The sequence below is a fragment of the Filicampus tigris genome, chromosome 9 (assembly GCF_054856515.1).
Source record: "Filicampus tigris isolate MCC_2025a chromosome 9, RoL_Ftig_1.0, whole genome shotgun sequence".
Taxonomy (NCBI): domain Eukaryota; kingdom Metazoa; phylum Chordata; class Actinopteri; order Syngnathiformes; family Syngnathidae; genus Filicampus; species Filicampus tigris.
In genome coordinates this window covers 14,966,599-14,984,269 of record NC_141225.1, presented here as the reverse complement: position 1 = coordinate 14,984,269, position 17,671 = coordinate 14,966,599, and the positions used below count along the sequence as shown (strand labels likewise).

General features: G+C 41.3%; 3 protein-coding genes across 8 annotated transcripts; 2 read left to right on the top strand and 1 right to left on the bottom strand.

Annotated features, from left to right (window-relative positions):
• Window positions 1–43: 43 nt before the first annotated feature.
• On the top strand, window positions 44–10,743 carry rab44 (RAB44, member RAS oncogene family). 2 transcript variants are annotated; one of them, XM_086041514.1, is made up of 10 exons: window positions 44–210; window positions 3,594–6,569; window positions 7,084–7,133; window positions 7,208–7,290; window positions 7,504–7,632; window positions 7,720–7,801; window positions 8,685–8,799; window positions 9,496–9,594; window positions 9,666–9,742; window positions 9,819–10,743. In XM_086041514.1, exons 1-10 carry the CDS (start codon window positions 190–192, stop codon window positions 9,901–9,903), a joined length of 3,717 nt encoding a protein of 1,238 aa, XP_085897640.1. In that variant the 5' UTR covers window positions 44–189; the 3' UTR covers window positions 9,904–10,743. The 2 variants fall into 2 exon arrangements, with proteins under 2 accessions (XP_085897640.1, XP_085897639.1); XM_086041513.1 differs by having other exon boundaries at window positions 135–210; window positions 361–6,569.
• On the bottom strand, window positions 10,043–13,879 carry trub2 (TruB pseudouridine (psi) synthase family member 2). 2 transcript variants are annotated; one of them, XM_086041520.1, is made up of 8 exons: window positions 13,411–13,861; window positions 13,191–13,319; window positions 12,989–13,063; window positions 12,856–12,917; window positions 12,691–12,772; window positions 11,618–11,690; window positions 11,403–11,539; window positions 10,043–11,319 (listed from the first exon to the last, which is right to left on the bottom strand). In XM_086041520.1, exons 1-8 carry the CDS (start codon window positions 13,526–13,528, stop codon window positions 11,021–11,023), a joined length of 975 nt encoding a protein of 324 aa, XP_085897646.1. In that variant the 5' UTR covers window positions 13,529–13,861; the 3' UTR covers window positions 10,043–11,020. The 2 variants fall into 2 exon arrangements, with proteins under 2 accessions (XP_085897646.1, XP_085897647.1); XM_086041521.1 differs by lacking the exon at window positions 11,618–11,690 and having other exon boundaries at window positions 11,002–11,319; window positions 12,691–12,917; window positions 13,411–13,879.
• Window positions 10,860–16,184, top strand: hdhd3 (haloacid dehalogenase-like hydrolase domain containing 3). Of its 4 annotated transcripts, XM_086041523.1 has the most exons (4): window positions 13,348–13,831; window positions 14,862–14,952; window positions 15,061–15,395; window positions 15,674–16,184. In XM_086041523.1, exons 2-4 carry the CDS (start codon window positions 14,895–14,897, stop codon window positions 16,076–16,078), a joined length of 798 nt encoding a protein of 265 aa, XP_085897649.1. In that variant the 5' UTR covers window positions 13,348–13,831; window positions 14,862–14,894; the 3' UTR covers window positions 16,079–16,184. The 4 variants fall into 4 exon arrangements, with proteins under 4 accessions (XP_085897650.1, XP_085897649.1, XP_085897651.1 ...); XM_086041524.1 differs by lacking the exons at window positions 13,348–13,831; window positions 14,862–14,952 and adding an exon at window positions 10,860–13,340; XM_086041525.1 differs by lacking the exon at window positions 14,862–14,952.
• Window positions 16,185–17,671: the final 1,487 nt, after the last annotated feature.

Genomic DNA, 17,671 nt, shown 5'->3' with positions numbered 1-17,671 from the left:
GACATTGTTGATCTTTACTTAAGATTTGATATGCTTGTATGAGAGTACAACACTAAAACTAAACCAAGCACGATCTTGCTAAACGTTTAAGCCACACACAGGAAACTTCCAGTCACTTGCTGTAAAGGACACACCTCCCATGTATGACTTAACTTCCCCTACAGTCGTGACTGCTATGCTGACCAGCTAATGACACGGGCGCACATCAGGGTAAGCATATTTACTGTGAATTTGTGCAAGCCATGAAATATTTTGGAAGTCATTTACCCCAGAAATGAATATTGACAAAGTGCTTAACATAATTTCATATCTAGCCTGCATGTATTTATGTATTTGTACTGTACTTGGATTACAACATAGGAGGACAAATAATGCCTGGTCCTAGTGGAAAAAAGAGAATTGGCTCTCGTCGAAGGGTGGCAAGAGAAGTTGAAATGCCAGAGAGTATGAGTGTAGCAGATCAGTCATCACAACCAGAAGAGAGTGGTGAAACTTTCCGTGTATTGCCAAATGAACGTGATACCCCTTTGGAAACCTATGGGATGGTTTCATCGGAGCAACAGTCAAGCAGGAGAAAGCTTGGCTCAAACAGACAAAGCAAAAGAGACAATTCTGAGAAGTTTGTTGTAGAATCATACCACAAACCTACAAAGGAAGTTGAGCAAAATGTGCATGCAGAAAAACTCCAAGCAGAAATGACACCTGCAGGACACGCACTTGGGCAAAGAGAGTTAAGTGAAGCAGATTGTAATTCCATGTATGGAACACATTTGTATTCAGCTTACGCACCTGGTCATGCCTTGGACGCCAGCGATCTCTATTCTCACGTGGAGAGACATCAAACCATAAGTGAAAAATTGCATTTAGATCAAGATGTCACAGAGAGTGACTGTAAACAAGATCACTCCAATCAAGTGGTAGACACTGGCAAACATTGGTCGGCAACGAAAAAACTACATGACCAGTCAAAATTCACAGCAATGTCAGTGCAACATACTTTTATTGATGCAGAAATGGAAGCTATAAATGAAGAACTGCCACAGCCTGCTGTGGCTTTTCAGGGCGATGATTTAAATGTCCAATTGAATGAAATAGATTTTCCAGAGAGGCCCCCTGAAAAAAGCAGCTGCTGTGAAAATGTAGAAAATAAAAACAGTGTTGAGCAACCAGCAATGGAGGAACTGCCTTCAAATGAGGAACATGAACCTTTTGACTTTTCACAAGTCAGAAGTGATCAGTTTCCAGATCAAAATAAAATTGAAGAGATCAAGTCATCCGAATCTGACCAAAAGGACAACCCAGAAATTGTGACATGTGGTGATAAAGAAGATATCGGTAAATGTCTTGAAGCTATGACAGATGAAATGGCTCCACTTGATATACTTCCACTGAGTGGAAAAAGTCCGACAGAATCATGTTCATATTCACAGGTCAAACAAGAGGAGCAGCTTTTGAGACAGAAAACGGGTGTTTTGTACCAGAAAGACATTTGTCAGGAACCTGATACTGACGAGGCATTAATCAACATCGAACAAATGGAAACCACACCTTGTCAGGAAACAGATGTCAATGACCAAGTGAACTCCAAACAAAGTACTGATGGAGCCTTGAGTGCAATGATGCACTGTGGCTTGTCACAAAGTTTACAACCAGAAAGCGGTTTTGTCTTTGACTCCCAAAGTCAGGACAACAACGCATGCACAGACAAACAGAGAGAATCCTTCAGCCCAGCTAGGAACAGGAGAAAACTGGGGTCTACACGCTGGAGCCCGAAAAGCCAAGAAATAGTCAATGCTGCATACTGTGATTCAAAAGATGATGCTGCTGGAAAGATACATAATGATGGTAATGAGCCCTCAAAAATGAAAGAAGTGACATTTACAATAGAAACAGCTGAGAAGAAAAAGATGCATCTGAAAGAAATTGACAATTTAGACACGCTTCCCGGTGAAGACGTGCATAATCTTGTCAGAGGAAACGCTCATTCAAACTCAATTATACCACAACTGCTAACTCGGATATCAAATTGCGAGGAGATGCCTGAGGAGGTACTTCCCGTCGAGAAAGTCAAAACAAAAGCAGGGGAGGAATATGAAACTTTATCACAGAATGGAAATATCCTGGGGATAAGCATGCCCAAAAGCAGCCCTAATGAAGACACAAAAACAGATTACAGTGTAGTGATAGCCTCTAATTCTTCACCTAGACCAGAAACATCCATAGATGTACATGAGCACTTTGGCTTTTCTCAAGTCAGAGGAGCTAAACATCCAGACAAAGAGCCTCCTCAATTAAACAAGTCGTTAGTAACAGACCAAACAAAAGACTCAAAAATACTCATGGATAGAACTACAGGTGATGATAATACATTTAAAAACCATGCCAATGAAAATTTTGAAACGCATTTGTCTGAATTAAGTATAAAAAGCACGTTGGATGCAGGTTTAAATCTACAGGACAACCCGGAAGAAAACAATATGGAATTGAATAATGAGGTTTTGGAACAGAGAGATGAAAATAATCATGTCTTCAACACCAAGGAGACATGGATCATCCCAGAAAAAACGGACGCCACACAAAGTCAGGAACGGGACAGTGAGGCTCAAGGTGCATTTGATGTGGAGCAAAGTGCTGAAGGAATGTTAAGTGGAATGGCGGAGAGAAAATTATCTTCACAAAATATGCAACTACAGAAAAGTTTTGTGTTGGACTCTCAAAGTGAGGACAATACTGCCAGCACAGATGAACAAAAAGACTGCTTCATCCAAGATATGAACAGGAGAAAACTGGGGTCTAGTCGACGCAACAAAAAAAGCCAAGTAAAGGTCTTTGCTGCAGAAACATACAGTGACTTTAAAAATGATGCGACAACAGATGATGATGATGATAATCCCAGAGAAATTAAAGACATTACATTTAAAATAGAAACAGTTGAGAGAGAAAAGTCAGAGATAAAAGAAACGGACAATTCAGACACCTTTCAAGCTGAAGACACGACTGAGCTAGTGGGAGGAAGTGCACACAGAGTATTCTCTGAGTTGATTACGCCAAGTACACATTCAAACGCAACTGTACCCCAACTGCTAACTGAACAATCAAGTGGCAGGGAGATGTCAGAGGATGAAGACCTTCCCATTGCAAAATCCCAAACAAAGGAAGAGGAGGAAAAAGAGACTTTACCACAGAAGGAAAATATAATTGCAGATTATTTAGTGAGTCAACCACTTGTAGATGCAAAGGTGTCTATTACAACATTAGAGATGAGCACGCATAAAAGCAGCCTTAATAATGACGCAGACATTGAGTATAGTGTAGCAAAATCCACAATTTCCTTACCAAAAGCAGAAACATCCATAGACGGACATGAGCACTTGAGCTTTTCTCAAGTCGGAGACACTCAACATCCAGAGAAGGATTTAATTGAGGAGCCTAAGTCAATCGAAACGGACCAAACAAAAGACTCAGAAATCTTGATAGATGGGCCTACAGGTGATGTTGATAAAAATATTGAAAGCCTTGTGAATGAAAATTTTGAAACACATGTATCTGATTTAAGTATAAAAAGCCTTCTTGATTCAGGTTTAAATCCACAGGACAACCCCGAAGAACACCGTATGGAAGAGAACAACACGGAGACATGGACCAACCCAGAAAAAACACTTCTTCCCGCACAAAGTCAGGAACACAACAGGGATGTTCAAGGGACGTCTGATGTGGTGCAGAGTGCTGAAGGAATCTTGGGTAGAATAGCGGAAGGCAAATTGTCTTCACCAAGTGTGCAACCAGAGAAAATGATTGTTCTTGACTCCCAAAGTGAGCACAACCCTGCCGGCACAGATGAACAAAAAGACTCCTTCAGCCAAGATATTAACAGGAGAAAACTGGGGTCTAGTCGACGCAACAAACGGAGCAAGGTCAAGGACTTTGCTGCTGAAACGTACAGTGACTTTAAAGATGATTCTGTCGGAGAGACTAGAGATGATGATAATCACCGCGGAGAAATTAAAGACATATTTAAAATAGAAACAGCTGAGATGGAAAAGTCAGGACAATCAGAAATGGGCAATTCAGACACTTTTCAAGGTGAACAAATGACTGATCTAGTCAGAGGAAGTGCACATGTAGGATTCTCTGAGTTGATTGCTTCAAATCCACATTCAAACGCCACTGTACCCCAACTGCGAACTCAACTGTCAAGTTCTAGGCAGATATTAGAGAAGGAACGAGAACCTCCCATTGTTCAATCCAAAACAAACGCGGAGGAGGAAAAGGAGACCGCGTCACAGGATGAAAATGTACATGCAGATAATTTGATGAGTCAACCACTTGTAGATGCAGAGGTGTCTATTGCAACACCGGAGATAAGCATGTTTAAAAGCAGCCTTAATGAAAACGCAGAAATGGAGAGCAACGTAGAAAAAGCCACAATTTCCTCACCAAAAGCAGAAACAGCCATAGATGAACAACATGAGCACTTAAGCTTTTCTCACGTCAGAGACGCTCAGTATTCAGACTTCGTTTCCATTAAGGATCTTAAATCATCAGAGATGGAACGAGATGAAGACAGTGAGATTTTGAGCCCTGCTAGGAACAGGAGAAAACTGGGGTCTAGTCGACGGAACAAAGGAACTCACGTAAAAGACTTTGTTGCCCATACAGGCGATGCTGCCGGAAGCGACGGAGATAAAGAGGATCCACCAGTACCTAAAGACATGAAGTTTACAATCAAAACTAGTAAGATGGAAAACACCCCAAAAAGTAGGCATAATGAAGATGCTGACATTGAGTACGGGCCAACAAAAGCCACCATTACGTTACCAAAAGAGGAAATGGAGGAACACGGTGAGCTTTTCAGCATTTCGGAAGGTTATAGTACCCAACATTTAGAGAACAATATCAGTAAAACGCTCAAACAAAAAGTAAATCCCATTGAAGTTAATGAGCAAAATCATATTGACTGCGCAGTTAAGGAGATCTGCTCTCCTGCTGGAATCACGCACATGGAAGCTTCTGCGGACTGTGAAACCTATGTGGAATTAATGACGGAAGAAACACAGTCTTCCTGTGGTAAAACACTGCCGGTGGAGACAGCAGGGCAGCAAGCATCACAAGATCACATGAAACCAATAAACAAAACCACTGAGAAAATGGTGGTGGAAGTTGTTAAAAGCCAAATAATTCAAACGGAAGACTCCATCTCACCAAACTCCGACAAAGATGACATTGTCAATTCTCATGGGGAATTCCCACTGTGCGTCTCCCATCAACACACAAATGTGGGCTCTACATCAAGCTTGAATGTACAACAGTCAGAAGAAACCGTGGAGATAAAAAACATAGAGGCTGTGTCTTTAAAGGACGAGTCACTTGAGAATGTTCTAGAAGCTGAGACAGCTGCCCAGGAAAAGGCTGTGGAAGAAATAACGGATGGTTCAGCACCAATAGGACTGGTAAATGTGTCTATGACTCCTACCAAGCAGAGAAAGATGGGCTCTTCTCGCATGTCTCGTATGATAAACAGAGAACACGATACGAGAGCCCTAGAAAATCAGGGCGCGCTGGGTGATGTACCACGGACTGAAGCGTTACAGAGTCAGAAGGCAAAATCATTGTGTGACGAGCAGCAATTCAAGGTTGAGGCTGACCCGAAGCTTCACATTACCAAAGAAAGCAACGTGATAGCAGCCACCAATAATCCCATGACTGTCTTTTCAGAGCAGATGTCCTCCCATGATGAAAGAGGCGCTAATCTTTGTACTTCCCAGGTAGCCGATGTGGGCGCAAGTGACAGAGACATGATTGCTTGCGTGGAGACACTTGTACCCGATAATGTTCCAGTCTCTGTGCCTGTGGACAGTGATAGTGAGAAAAAACAGCAGCCGCTGTCAAATAAAAGTGATGTAGATAGTGAGGCCACACAACATGATGTAAATGTAATGCAAAGCCCAGATGTAACTCAACTACCCGCTAATGAGCCCATGGATGAGCAATCAAATGTACAAGCGATAAAGACAGAGAGTGACGGAGCTCCTGATAAAGCCTTGAAGAGTCCCAGTTTGAACTTGACAAATAAAAAAAGAAAGATGGGCTCTACACGCAGAAATCTGGGAACCAAGTCAAAGGGGGACTTGGAGCTGAAGTTGGATTTGAGTAATGAGGAACCGGTCACGACACTTGTTGTGACAGAGTATGCATGTCAAAGCGAAGATAAAAAGTCGAAGCCTGAGAGCTCGGGCTTTGAACCAACCAACCGAGACAACATTGGCGAACCTCCCAGCGCAGCCCAGGCTCATCAAACAGGCGAAGAACATCTAACCTCGGAGCATCATCCAGTTCCACTTGACATCACGGAAAAACAGTCCACCTCGGCCAAACTTGATATGCTCTCAGAATTCGAGCTAGGTGGGAGAAAGCGCAAGCTGGGATCTCACCGGAAGTCCAGAGTACAACAAACTCGTGTTAATCAAAGTGAAGAAGACAACACGATGCAAAAACAACCCGGGAGAGCTTTGAAAACAACCACACGCGAACGAGCAGACGACACCGTTCAAGGACCTGAAGAATCACAGGTAAGAGACAAAACACTTAATTGTATTGTACATTCACATGTTCAAACTGATCTACAGTTGGAAATTGTAAATAAGAAAATGGGACTTGTAATTACAAATAAAAACATGAATGCAAGTCTGATAAATCTGGTAAATGTTTTGCGTGTAAAGCATCCGTCCATCCATGAGAACAAAAAAATTATTGGAATTTGGACTGCATGATAATGGAAAAACATTCAATATGCGATATGGGCATTGAATATAGCGATATTAACGTACCAAAAGAAATATTTATTTTTTTTATCCAATGAAACTATTTTTTTTAACATGCGGCAAAATAAGCACGCTTAATGTATTGTTGGCTAATTAATTGTCCTAACTTCTAAGTTATTTCATGTTAATAGTACCCCTAGATACTCTTCTTCTATTGGTTGGCGATGTGCATTTAATGGGAAAGTCAACCCTGTATTTTCAAAGAGAAAATTCTCATTTCTTCTTTTTCTTCACATAAATCCTGCGAATGACTCATTTTCAGAGCGATATAGGTGATACCAAACCAGCATCCAATATTTCAAAGGCTGAGAGGTAAGAGTCCTTTCACCAATTTTTATTATTCAATTATATTGACAAAATTTGATTTTACTACTGATTTATCACAGAAACAAGTCATCTGAGGAAGTGACTCCATCTCGAGCCCATCAAGACAGAGTCCACCTGGGTCAAGATACTCGCGATTCTTTTGGTATAAATGCACAATAACGAACTTGGGTCAGGCATTTTTATATGGGAACCGTACAACCAATGGCCACAACACTACCTGCATAATGTAATGGGAATCAATACAAGATGAATCAACTGTTGCAGTTGTAGTTTGCAGTTCGGAACTTTATTCCAAAATTCTGATGGATTTTCCGAATATTTGGCCATGTAATTTCGTACCACATTATGTTGGCAGGTCAATCGGCCGACTTGAAAGCGAAACCCTTTAACGTGGTCATGGTTGGAGACAGCAACGTGGGCAAGACCTCTTTCATGAAACGGGCACAAAATGGGAAATTTTTTCCGGATTTGCCTGCCTCTGCTGGTAAAAGTCCTATTATTACTCACACCAAAAAAAAAAAAAAAAAAAAAAGGTCAAAATAGAATCATGTCAAGCAAACGTGTTTTGCAGGCCTTGATATGTGCTTGTGGACTGTGGTCGTGGATGGCAAAGCTGTGGTCCTCCAGCTGTGGGATACAGCAGGTCAAGAAAGGTAAGAGTAAGACATTTACTTCTATACCCAAATAATTATACAATACGACAAAACCAACCCCAGGGCGGGCTCGCAATGGAAGTAAGCACAGTACACGCAGCTGGGTAAGTACGTGAGTAAGTGGCGCGTTTGAAGCGTGTCCACAGAATAGTCAGTTAGCCAGCTAATTGTCTTTAAATAAACCTCTTCCGTTAGCGTCTCTCCCGTGGTTGTCTGTTTCCGTACTGAGCTGGCGACGTCTTGCTCAAAGTCAGCTGCGATAGATGGCTCCGACGCAACCGTAATCCTAACTGAGGATGAATGGTACATACGGTAGACGATGGATGGAAGCTTGCTTTATTCCTCTACATATGACAGTCGTCTTCCCAAACAATAGTTCAGATTTGGGCCAATTTCTTTTCATCTGTCATTTGGTTCTGGCAGTACACATCCTTTTAACTTGCACAATTGTCTCCATTGTGTAAGCTGCGGTTGCAGAGGAGCTGAGCTGCCATTAGGAGGTTTCATGTTAGCGACAATATGCACATGCTACGCTGATAATGACCTTGAAATGATGAAGTTGAGATCAGTTCAATGGCTCAAACACTATTCCACACACAAGTCTCAATTTTGTAACTTTGCGAATAGGATTATCTTATTTGTGGTCATCTTGTGTAATCAAAGGGATTGCGTGATCAGATTGTCCAGGGAAGAATGTTTGGTGACTTTTCTGGGAATTTGGTAAGCCGCAGTCGTCTCCCCAGGCGGTTGGACTAGTTTACTTTGTCTGTTTGCTGACAAAATGACTTTGAGGAAAGTTGATGGGAATTTGCAATTGAATGCGTTGCTTCTTTAAAATGTGTCAACCGCACCTAATCCTTTCCCATTCTTACGGCCTTCGAAGGTTTCGCAGTATCACCAATCAGGTATTCCATAGAGCGCATGCGTTTCTCCTGATGTATGACATGACTTCCTCTCAAAGCTTCACCGCAGTTCACTACTGGGCAAAATGCATTCAGGTGAGTTCTGCATTTTAAAACTACAAACAAGTTTTGTTCAGTTGGTTGTGTGTCATGCCACTGATCTGCTGCTGAATGTCGTGTTGCCGGACTCTTAGGGAAAGTTTGCAGAATAATCAACCTTATTTCCCCTATGAGAATCAGTTAAGATTATTTGATGCAGCTTAATTCATTCACTGCCAGACATGTTCCGCCTTTATTTTACCCCAAGGTTTGAAAAAAATGGAAAAAATATATATAAATAAGTTCCTGGGATTAAATGGCTGGACTGTGAAAAGAAATAAATGTCATTGGCAGTGAATGAGTTAACGTGGACATGTAAACCTTAGACTCCACTGTTAACACTTATAAAATATAATAATGATCAAAAACAATTTGACCAGTTGTCATGTCATATTTTGTAATATATTTAATTTAGCACTGGAGGACTTCATAAAAACTGAAATGGACCTTTGTAGAAAAAATAGGTACCCCTGCTTTTTTTTTTGCCCTCCAAAGCTCATAACAAGATGAAATGGACATTACTGTGCCTGGAGCAGTTTAATATAACAGCCATCCGTGACAATCTGACAACAAAATAGGCATAACAAAATGGATTCCGTTGTACTCATAGAAGTCTGAAGCTCGAATTTCACAGAAGATCGGCCTCTGATGATCAGAACTTATTTAAACATGGTGCCAACTAATCGTTTTCAGGAAGGGGCCAGGGAAAATGTTCCCGTTTTACTTCTTGGAAATAAAAGCGATCACGTCGAGTGTCATGTTACAACTGAAGAGGGTCAGAATCTTGCACAGGTATGTAACTGGCTTATCGCTGCTTCCAGGAAAGAAACACATTTCTCCAATGCTAACTTATCTTTGAATAGAAATTAAACGCAGACTTCATGGAATGCAGCGCCGTCTCCGGCGACAACGTGATTCAGTCTTTGGAAGCAGTTGCCAGGTAATTATCCTGCTTGTAGGTATGTGTAGGTAATATTGAGAGAGTGCGTCACGGTGCCTGTTGTTGTTGTTGTCAGATTGTTGAGTCATAATGAGGACGGAAGAGACGAAAACCTGGTGTTACATAAAGCACCTCCAAAGAAGAAAGCAGGATGTTGCTGAGCAGAGAAGTGGTGCATTATTGCAGTTGGTTGGTATCGTGCATCTGAGGAATGATTTCTCTTAAAAAAAAACAATAATATACAGTATCTAAGGCATTATCTGGTCACAAGATTAAGTGCGTGTGCACAAACCTGCAAGATCCAAATACAAGAGCTTTAATCACAATGGCCTGTTGACATTTTGTGGATCTCGCAACAGCTAAATAAATGACAAGAGTATATTTGCTCCTAGTGAAGAATTTTTTTGGGGAATTTTTTTAAAGAAATGTTGAAAAATAAAGATCACAAATACTGTTTAGTAACAACGATTGTTTTCTGAGTAAAACTATGCCAAAGAATAATGACAAGACTATAAATCCAATACTGAAGTTGGCCGCAAGTGTAAATGCTTTTAAATCCAGGTTAAAAATTATGCTTAAGAAACACAGTGGCCCACCTAAATATTGTCAAATTTTGGTTTTCTACTCAAATGGAAACTTTTTAGACAAAGGGATCAATTTTGCCAAAAATCATGCTCTTGCGCTGTTTCTTTTAGAAATTCTAGTCAACTACTTTCTTAGTTTTAAATGTCTTGAATGTTTCGCTTTTTTAAAAAGCTTAAATTTGTTTAATTTTCATGTTTGTTTTTTTTTAAGGATGTGAAGCGCACCGAATTTGTGTATGAAATGCGCTATATAAATAGAGCTGCCTTGCCTTTCTGTGCTTTGATTGACAAGCATAATGACTTAACATGTCTATTAGGTTGTAAATCTATTACAATCCTGAATACTTTTCAAAGAAAATTATTTTTAATAACCATTTGTATTGCAAAACTCCGCGTAATAAAGCTTCAGACAACAAATGGCTTCTTGTCCTTCGAGTGCATTTCAGTCTGTGTGGGTGTTCTTTTTGACTGACAAGCCAGCGCTGTTCTCAGTTTGGACAAAATGTCCCTTGCAGGTATGCATGACAACAATGTGATTGCCTAATCACAAGGAAACTTTTGTCACAGGCAAATGTTGACACTGCCTCCTATAACAGTGGACATTTTGATTTAGGGACTCAAGTTTCTTTCAGAGCTGAGCTTAACTCAACGGAACTCGTTTCTGGGCTCACGGTAGACTGAGGCGGTCAAAGCTTCATGTTCCTTCACGTGAATGTACTTCTCTGTTGCCGTGTGCTTGTTTGCTTCTGTTGTTAGCACTCAAAGTCTCTGATCGACTGGACAGTCTGTTTTTCTTAGCAGCGTGGTACTGTCGGACGGCACGCATGACCTCAGCGGGCGTCCACTGATGGCGGCTGAGGGCATCCTGCAGCGTGAAGGTGCCGTCTCTCGTGCGCCGAACTCCCTTGCAGACGGCCGTGCTGCGCAGCTCCAGTCCAATCTCGTGCACCACTTTGCGCAGGTACTTCTGTGTTTCGTTCAGGCACTGTACCTCTGAGAACGGAACATATCAAGCGAGACTCGTTGGCGACAACATTAAAAATGGCAAGTCTGTGGTGTTTCGAGTGACAGTTTACCCAGAGTGAAGTTGGGAGGCTGGAAGCGAATGCACCGCAGACCGGTCAAAATGGGCGGGGACTTTCCATCCGGACCAAGTAAACCTTGCACGGCCATGTCGTAGGCTTCCTGTGACCGCATGTCTACGTTGGCATACCTGCGACGGATAAACATAATGACATCCATTAATCAGTTTTGATATGTGTTAATGTCAGAAGAGCCAAAATTGACATACGTTAACAAGGCTTTTTGATTTGCTCCCTGCAGCATTGCCAAAACTTTTTCCAGCTTATCTTGCGTGACATGATCTGTTGAGCAAACAAGTGATGTTTAGTGGTGACTGGTTGAGTCAAGTCTGCCTTACACTTCGTTCCAAATTATTATGCAAATATTTTTCTCTGGTTTTAATAGTCAAAAAAGTCATCAACTATGAAGGTTTTTAAACAAACCTCCCAATGACCACACCACAGTATTTAAAATAAATACATAAAAAGTAAAAATGCATCGTTTAAACGTCAAATTAATTGACAAAAAGCATGTTTTTATCATGTTATGTCTCATGCCCTTCAAATTGCATTTAATTTCTAAACTCACTTAATAATGAGCAATGTGTTGTTTCATTTTCAAGCCCCTTAAATATTTAAACCTTGAAAACATTCAAATGCAGCTATTTTGGTATTTTAGGTAGTTGTGCAAAAACATAAGTGCATAGCAAGTAAGGTTTAAGTGGCAGGATTTTCCTTATTTGACAATATCAAACCAGTTATTTTCAGTGTGGTACATTCACCATCAGTGGTGTGTGGGCTCCCTCTAGCGGTAAGCAAAAGATTACTGTCTGAACTGTATCAGTGGCATTTAACTTTTAGGCAGTGTTAATATTGAAAATGTTGGTGGCTTACAACAATATTATATATTCATACCTTTTAGGAATAAAACATGTATCGTTTTTGATTAACAATTAGATCTATCTTGCAACCAGATTTTGATGTTGGTCATGATGGTTGTATTTGGAAGTATTTTGGAGAAGAAAATATTTTGGGGTGGTACTCTGTGCCAAACATACAGAGAAAAAAAGTGCTTGTTGATAGAACCACAGTGCACAGACAAAAGCTAAAGTAAATCAAAAGAGCTGTAATAAAAAATGTAAAAACAACCAAAGAGAGCAAATATAAATGCAATAGTGTTGAGTGAATTTGGTTGGATGGCATAGTTCAAATACACTAATCTAACAGTACTATTCTTGTGTAAATGAGGTAGATATGACAAAAAAAACATTGGTGAGTGGATACTGTGAAGCACAAGCCATACCATAAGTGGATCTTTCCACAACTCGTCCCACATGGGAGAAATCATCTGTAGCGGTCCCAAATTCACCCTCCACCGTGTAGTCCTGAAAAAGCAGGGACCATTCAGTCCATGGGGATTTTGAGCAAATGACACCATAGTGCTGTTGAGCTTGGAACCAGAAATTACCCTTGTGACTTTAATGTTGTAGAGGTCATTCAGAGCTTTGTTTCCATTCCCAACACCAAGGACTTATGTGAAATCAGAAGTTAAAATAAAACCAGGGATTTGATCAAATGTTTGAACAGAATTAAGACCATACCCATTACACCAGAGGAAAATGTATCCAAACGATGTCCAACACCAACTCGAATATGCTGGAATTCAGGGCCAGTCACTGAAACATTTTATGAATAGATTTGAGTTAGTCCACTCAAACTTGTGATAACACATGCATGTACTAATACTGCATTGTGAAGAAACATAATTGGATTTAGGAGTGGCAGAGGTGTAAATCCACATACCCAAAGGGTGTTTGGACAAGACCGGGACGCAGACTGCTGACAGCCCCTTCGGAGTCTCAGTGTCACCGCCTGGTGGTGCCAAAAAACGGGTCTGCTCAGGAAGAGGCGGCGATGGCAAAGCATCTAAACCTGCAATGTATACATATAAATGTGAGTAAATACTTTTTAGTATTCGCATTATGTGTATTTGGAGAAGCGAGATTTGATGAGGACATCTGACCTTTAAGGAGCTTGGTCTCGATGTCGTCCCTCACGAGTTTCCATGGGACGCCAGGAGGTTTGTAGACGCAAAACAAACCCTCTAACCTTCGGAAAAGTCGAACCGCAGGAGTTGACATTGTATATCTTAGATTCGTGAAGTATCTCTTATTTTAGAGGGCTAATCATGCCTCGGAAGCTTGAGAGCGGAGAATGGTAGGTGAACGACTGCGCATGTGAGTTTACAGTATGGCGTGAGCGGCGTAGCTGCTTTTTTGCACAGCGCCCCCTGTAGTACTGGATGTTACACTACTGACGTAAATAACACGTTTATGTTTTCCGTACCGGGTGTTTTCTCGCGATATTTGTTTTTGGTCCGCTGGACATAAACTATATTTTTACACAACGTACACAGCAACTTGAAACGAGGTCACCGTGCCCACGTAAGATATCGTATAAATTTTTTTAACACTAAGTACGGTGAGACGTGTTTGACCTTGTCTCGATTTGGGTACAATCTCAGTCTCTGACCGCTAGCCAGAAAGAAGGCACCACTACCGTTGGGTTGTTACTGACATAACGTTTTGCAACACCGCGTATTTTTTTAACAGTACATGCACAATCAATGCCAGTGGCGTACACGTATATTGTTATTTAGGGCGATAACCATAGCATTGTAGTCTGGATTTAGAACTACAATTTGTAGCCAAGACAAGCTTCATAACTGGATTGGCAGATTCGACACTTACCGAGTGCCGTATTGACGTCCGGTCTTCTGAAGAAAACCCTCAACGTTAACCAGTGTTGATAAGGCTATTACATGAAAGTTTTAAGACTATATTTAAACATGAACAATTAATTTGGAATGTATCTTAATTTATATCCAACAACCAGCCACAGAACACGTGTTTATAGGATACGGCGAATATGCGAATAGTTGGGAAACTAGTATCGGTCGGCATTCGGTTATTGAATTTACTATAGCCTAAACAATAACACTGGTAACGTATGCGTCATAGTCCGGGTTCGAGTGTTTTAAATTAAATGTACTGCTAATCGGTGATATTAGTGCATCTGTTTTCGCTGCTGGGTTTCATAAACATTTTTTGTTTTCTTTTGGTAATTTGTGATGCCGCTGTTTGGCCAGGAGGGGGCAGCGGCATTCAGCGACACCTACCGTACAAATAGAATTGTGTATTAAATTAAGAATAATTTCTGGTCTCTTATATCATCTATACTTCTATTATCCGAACCATTTATTTGATTTATTTCAATGACATTACAAATGTATTCAAATACTCAAAATTATCATGTCACTTCAGGATGTGCGTTGGCCCTGCATGTTCCCACGCTCAAGTTTAATTGAATTGTCGCTAGATAACAGATACATTCAGAATTTCGGGCCCTCGGATAGTTGCCCACTTTGCCCAGTTCCGTGATTCAGTCTTCATACCACCATTCTCTGCCCATTAGTCACTGTCTAGACTAAAGAATTTCCAAGAAACAATGTACTCCCTCATCCTTTATTTTCATATTGACTTTTCAAGACGTCATGGCAGAAAATGTGAGCTTTTACCCACTATCGGATTGTCAAGAGAAGTGTTTCAGGATGCAGGACTGGTGGCCATACAGTTTCTGTAACTTAAAATTGTCTTGTGTCATACCCCGGCAGGTGCGATGCGCGCCCCTCTGCGGTGGGTGCTGTGGGACGTGAAAGACACCCTGCTAAGGGTGCGTTCGTCAGTGGGTGAGCAGTACTGCGCCGAGGCCAAACGAATGGGTCTGAGCCTGACCCCTGCCGAGGTGGACGCTGCTTTCCGCCAGGCGTATCGACATCATTCCAGCCGATTCCCAAACTACGGCATCGCTCAGGGACTGGACGGACAGTCGTGGTGGACGGCGGTAGTGAAGGACACCTTCTCTCAGTGCAGAGTGCGTGACCCAGCCCTGCTCAATACAATGGCATTCAACCTCTACCAGAACTTCCGCAGTGCAGAGAACTGGGAGGTAAATGATGTGATGTTTGGGCTTTGATATTTTGTGTCAGCAGGTTAGAGAGCGCAAAAATGCAATGTACGCTACTTGGAAAAACTTGGGGATATTTGCCTTTTGGGTTAAACTGCTGTTCTCTTCCAGAGAGCTTAACTTCAAAAGCCATGAATTGAACAATACATTTCCTGTTTCAATTACAATTTTCTTTTTAATATTTCTCTTCATCCCAAATCATAATATCTGTAACTTTTTGTTTTAAGTAATGTAAGTGGAATAATGTTTTTATATTTTAGGTATTCCTAGACTCAAAGTCAGCTCTGGAGAGCTGCTCCTCATTAGGACTGCAATTGGGAGTGGTTTCCAACTTTGACAACCGCCTAGAAGCCATTTTACGAGGTTGCGGGCTGCTTTCGTACTTCAATTTTCTCTTGACGTCAGAGGCAGCAGGTGTCGAGAAACCCCATGCGGCCATCTTTGAGCAGGCTCTGCGGAAGTGCGGCGTGCCCCCTGCCAGCGTTGTTCACATCGGGGACCATTATGTGAATGATTACTTGGCGTCTCGCTCGGCCGGAATCTACGGCTTCCTTTTAGACCGAACAAATAACTCTGAGAGACGTGATGTTCCAAAAGAGCATAGGCTCTCATCGTTGGATGAGTTGCCAGCACGACTTAAGGAGCAAATGGATGAATGCTCCTGATTATTTTGGATTATGTTTTACTACCTTGTAAATATGTCAACGGCATATAATGGTCATACAGTTCTTTGACAGTTATTCTGGACAAATAAATCCCTACTATACAGTTCGTCCAATTTAATGCTTCTTTGAAACCGTGCATTTGAAACCCATTCACAGCCACAGCCAGCTGTTTTAGAACCTTTTGACTGAGCTTTCACAACCAACAGAATATGTTGTTAATATTCTGTTCTGTGACAATTTTAAACACTAAACCTACCAAAAGAAAGAATAGATGCTTCTCCCACCAGAAAAAAAGAGCTGGTTTCCAACTTTTTTTAGCACTGTAGTCAATAATGATACACAGTAGATTGGTTTCACAAAAAAAAAACATGTTTCTGACCCAAAAAAAAGGGACAACAAGCATTTTGTGACAAGAACCATCTCGAGCAGAATGATGACGTTGACTCGAACAAATCAAGACTGAGAAAAGATGTTTGATGGTAAAATTTATTTACAGCCATACAACTAGTCTCAGTGATCCAGATCATCTACAGATTGAATCGAGCCTGTTTGTTTATTTTGTTTTTTCTTGATCCACACATTTGTTCTGAAGCCAATGTCAAACTTGTCATAATTTGTCAGTTTTCTTCTTAATGATGCATTGCAAATATTGTCGCATGGCAGAGCAGCTAACGCGCTTTTACGCTATAGCAGTGAGAGCGAGGCGGTTTCTTAACCCGAATAGCTTCGAAAATACTCTTATTTTAAACCATCTGGTCCAAGGCAGATAGTGCGAGAGTCGGACTGGGAGCATCAAACGGGACCCAAAGAGAATCCCAGGGAAAAGACCAGAATGGCAGCAAGATTCAAAGCAGAGCCTCTTACGAGGAATCAGGATTGCCAAATGCAAGATCAGATTTAAGGAGGTCAAGGGAGTTGTGTCAGGGTTCACTACCAACAACACTCGATGCCGAGCGTTGAAATGTGATGACCGACGCGGTCTGCGCTTCACGTTAATTTTTTTTCACCTGTAATTTCACCTCTTGACATTTGTATGTTAACGGATATTGTAGCTCGCTGGGGAAGAGCTTCTTATTTCAAAGCTGCTTTAGAAGCTCAGCCAGACGGCTCTAAAAGGCTCCGCAGAAATCCAATTGTGTAATAATGGGATTGTAAAAAGAGGGGGAAAGCGCATGAGTGCAGAAAGAAGGGACCCACTTTGCTATGAGAGAACATGTCAATGCATATGCACTTTAACAACACGTGCATGTGTATTGTGAACTAATATGGGAACAAGAAGCGCATGTGATGTCAATTCAACATCAATATGACATCAAAATCATTCAATCGATGTTGAGTTGACATCAGATGCCCACTAGGAGGAGTTTTAGATCCTGTGAGCATCAGAAATTGACAAGCGATTAATCATGTCTTTGATGCAAATGAGGCAACGTGAAAGTGTACTACATGGCAGCGATCAGCAGTTGAGTCAGTCAGAACTAGTTTGCAATCTAAAGGACGTCAGCTATGAGAAGCTGAGCTACATACACAATGGCACAACTCTTCCAGGTGCAGCATTTTTCTGCTCTACACAAAACAGGAGCTCAGAACAAC

What these genes read in the sequence shown, in the direction of transcription:
- rab44 (XM_086041513.1), top strand. Translation starts at nt 372, where the DNA reads ATGCCTGGTCCTAGTGGAAAAAAGAGAATTGGCTCTCGTCGAAGGGTG. An exon ending in AAGGACCTGAAGAATCACAG is followed by an intron (nt 6,570 to 7,083) that starts GTAAGAGACAAA and finishes ACTCATTTTCAG; the next exon opens with AGCGATATAGGTGATACCAA. An exon ending in GGATTTGCCTGCCTCTGCTG is followed by an intron (nt 7,633 to 7,719) that starts GTAAAAGTCCTA and finishes CGTGTTTTGCAG; the next exon opens with GCCTTGATATGTGCTTGTGG.
- trub2 (XM_086041520.1), bottom strand. Translation starts at nt 13,528, where the DNA reads ATGTCAACTCCTGCGGTTCGACTTTTCCGAAGGTTAGAGGGTTTGTTT. An exon ending in CGAGACCAAGCTCCTTAAAG is followed by an intron (nt 13,320 to 13,410) that starts GTCAGATGTCCT and finishes TATACATTGCAG; the next exon opens with GTTTAGATGCTTTGCCATCG. An exon ending in GCCTCCCAACTTCACTCTGG is followed by an intron (nt 11,320 to 11,402) that starts GTAAACTGTCAC and finishes TTCCGTTCTCAG; the next exon opens with AGGTACAGTGCCTGAACGAA.
- hdhd3 (XM_086041523.1), top strand. Translation starts at nt 14,895, where the DNA reads ATGTACTCCCTCATCCTTTATTTTCATATTGACTTTTCAAGACGTCAT. An exon ending in AAGACGTCATGGCAGAAAAT is followed by an intron (nt 14,953 to 15,060) that starts GTGAGCTTTTAC and finishes ATACCCCGGCAG; the next exon opens with GTGCGATGCGCGCCCCTCTG. An exon ending in GCAGTGCAGAGAACTGGGAG is followed by an intron (nt 15,396 to 15,673) that starts GTAAATGATGTG and finishes TTTATATTTTAG; the next exon opens with GTATTCCTAGACTCAAAGTC.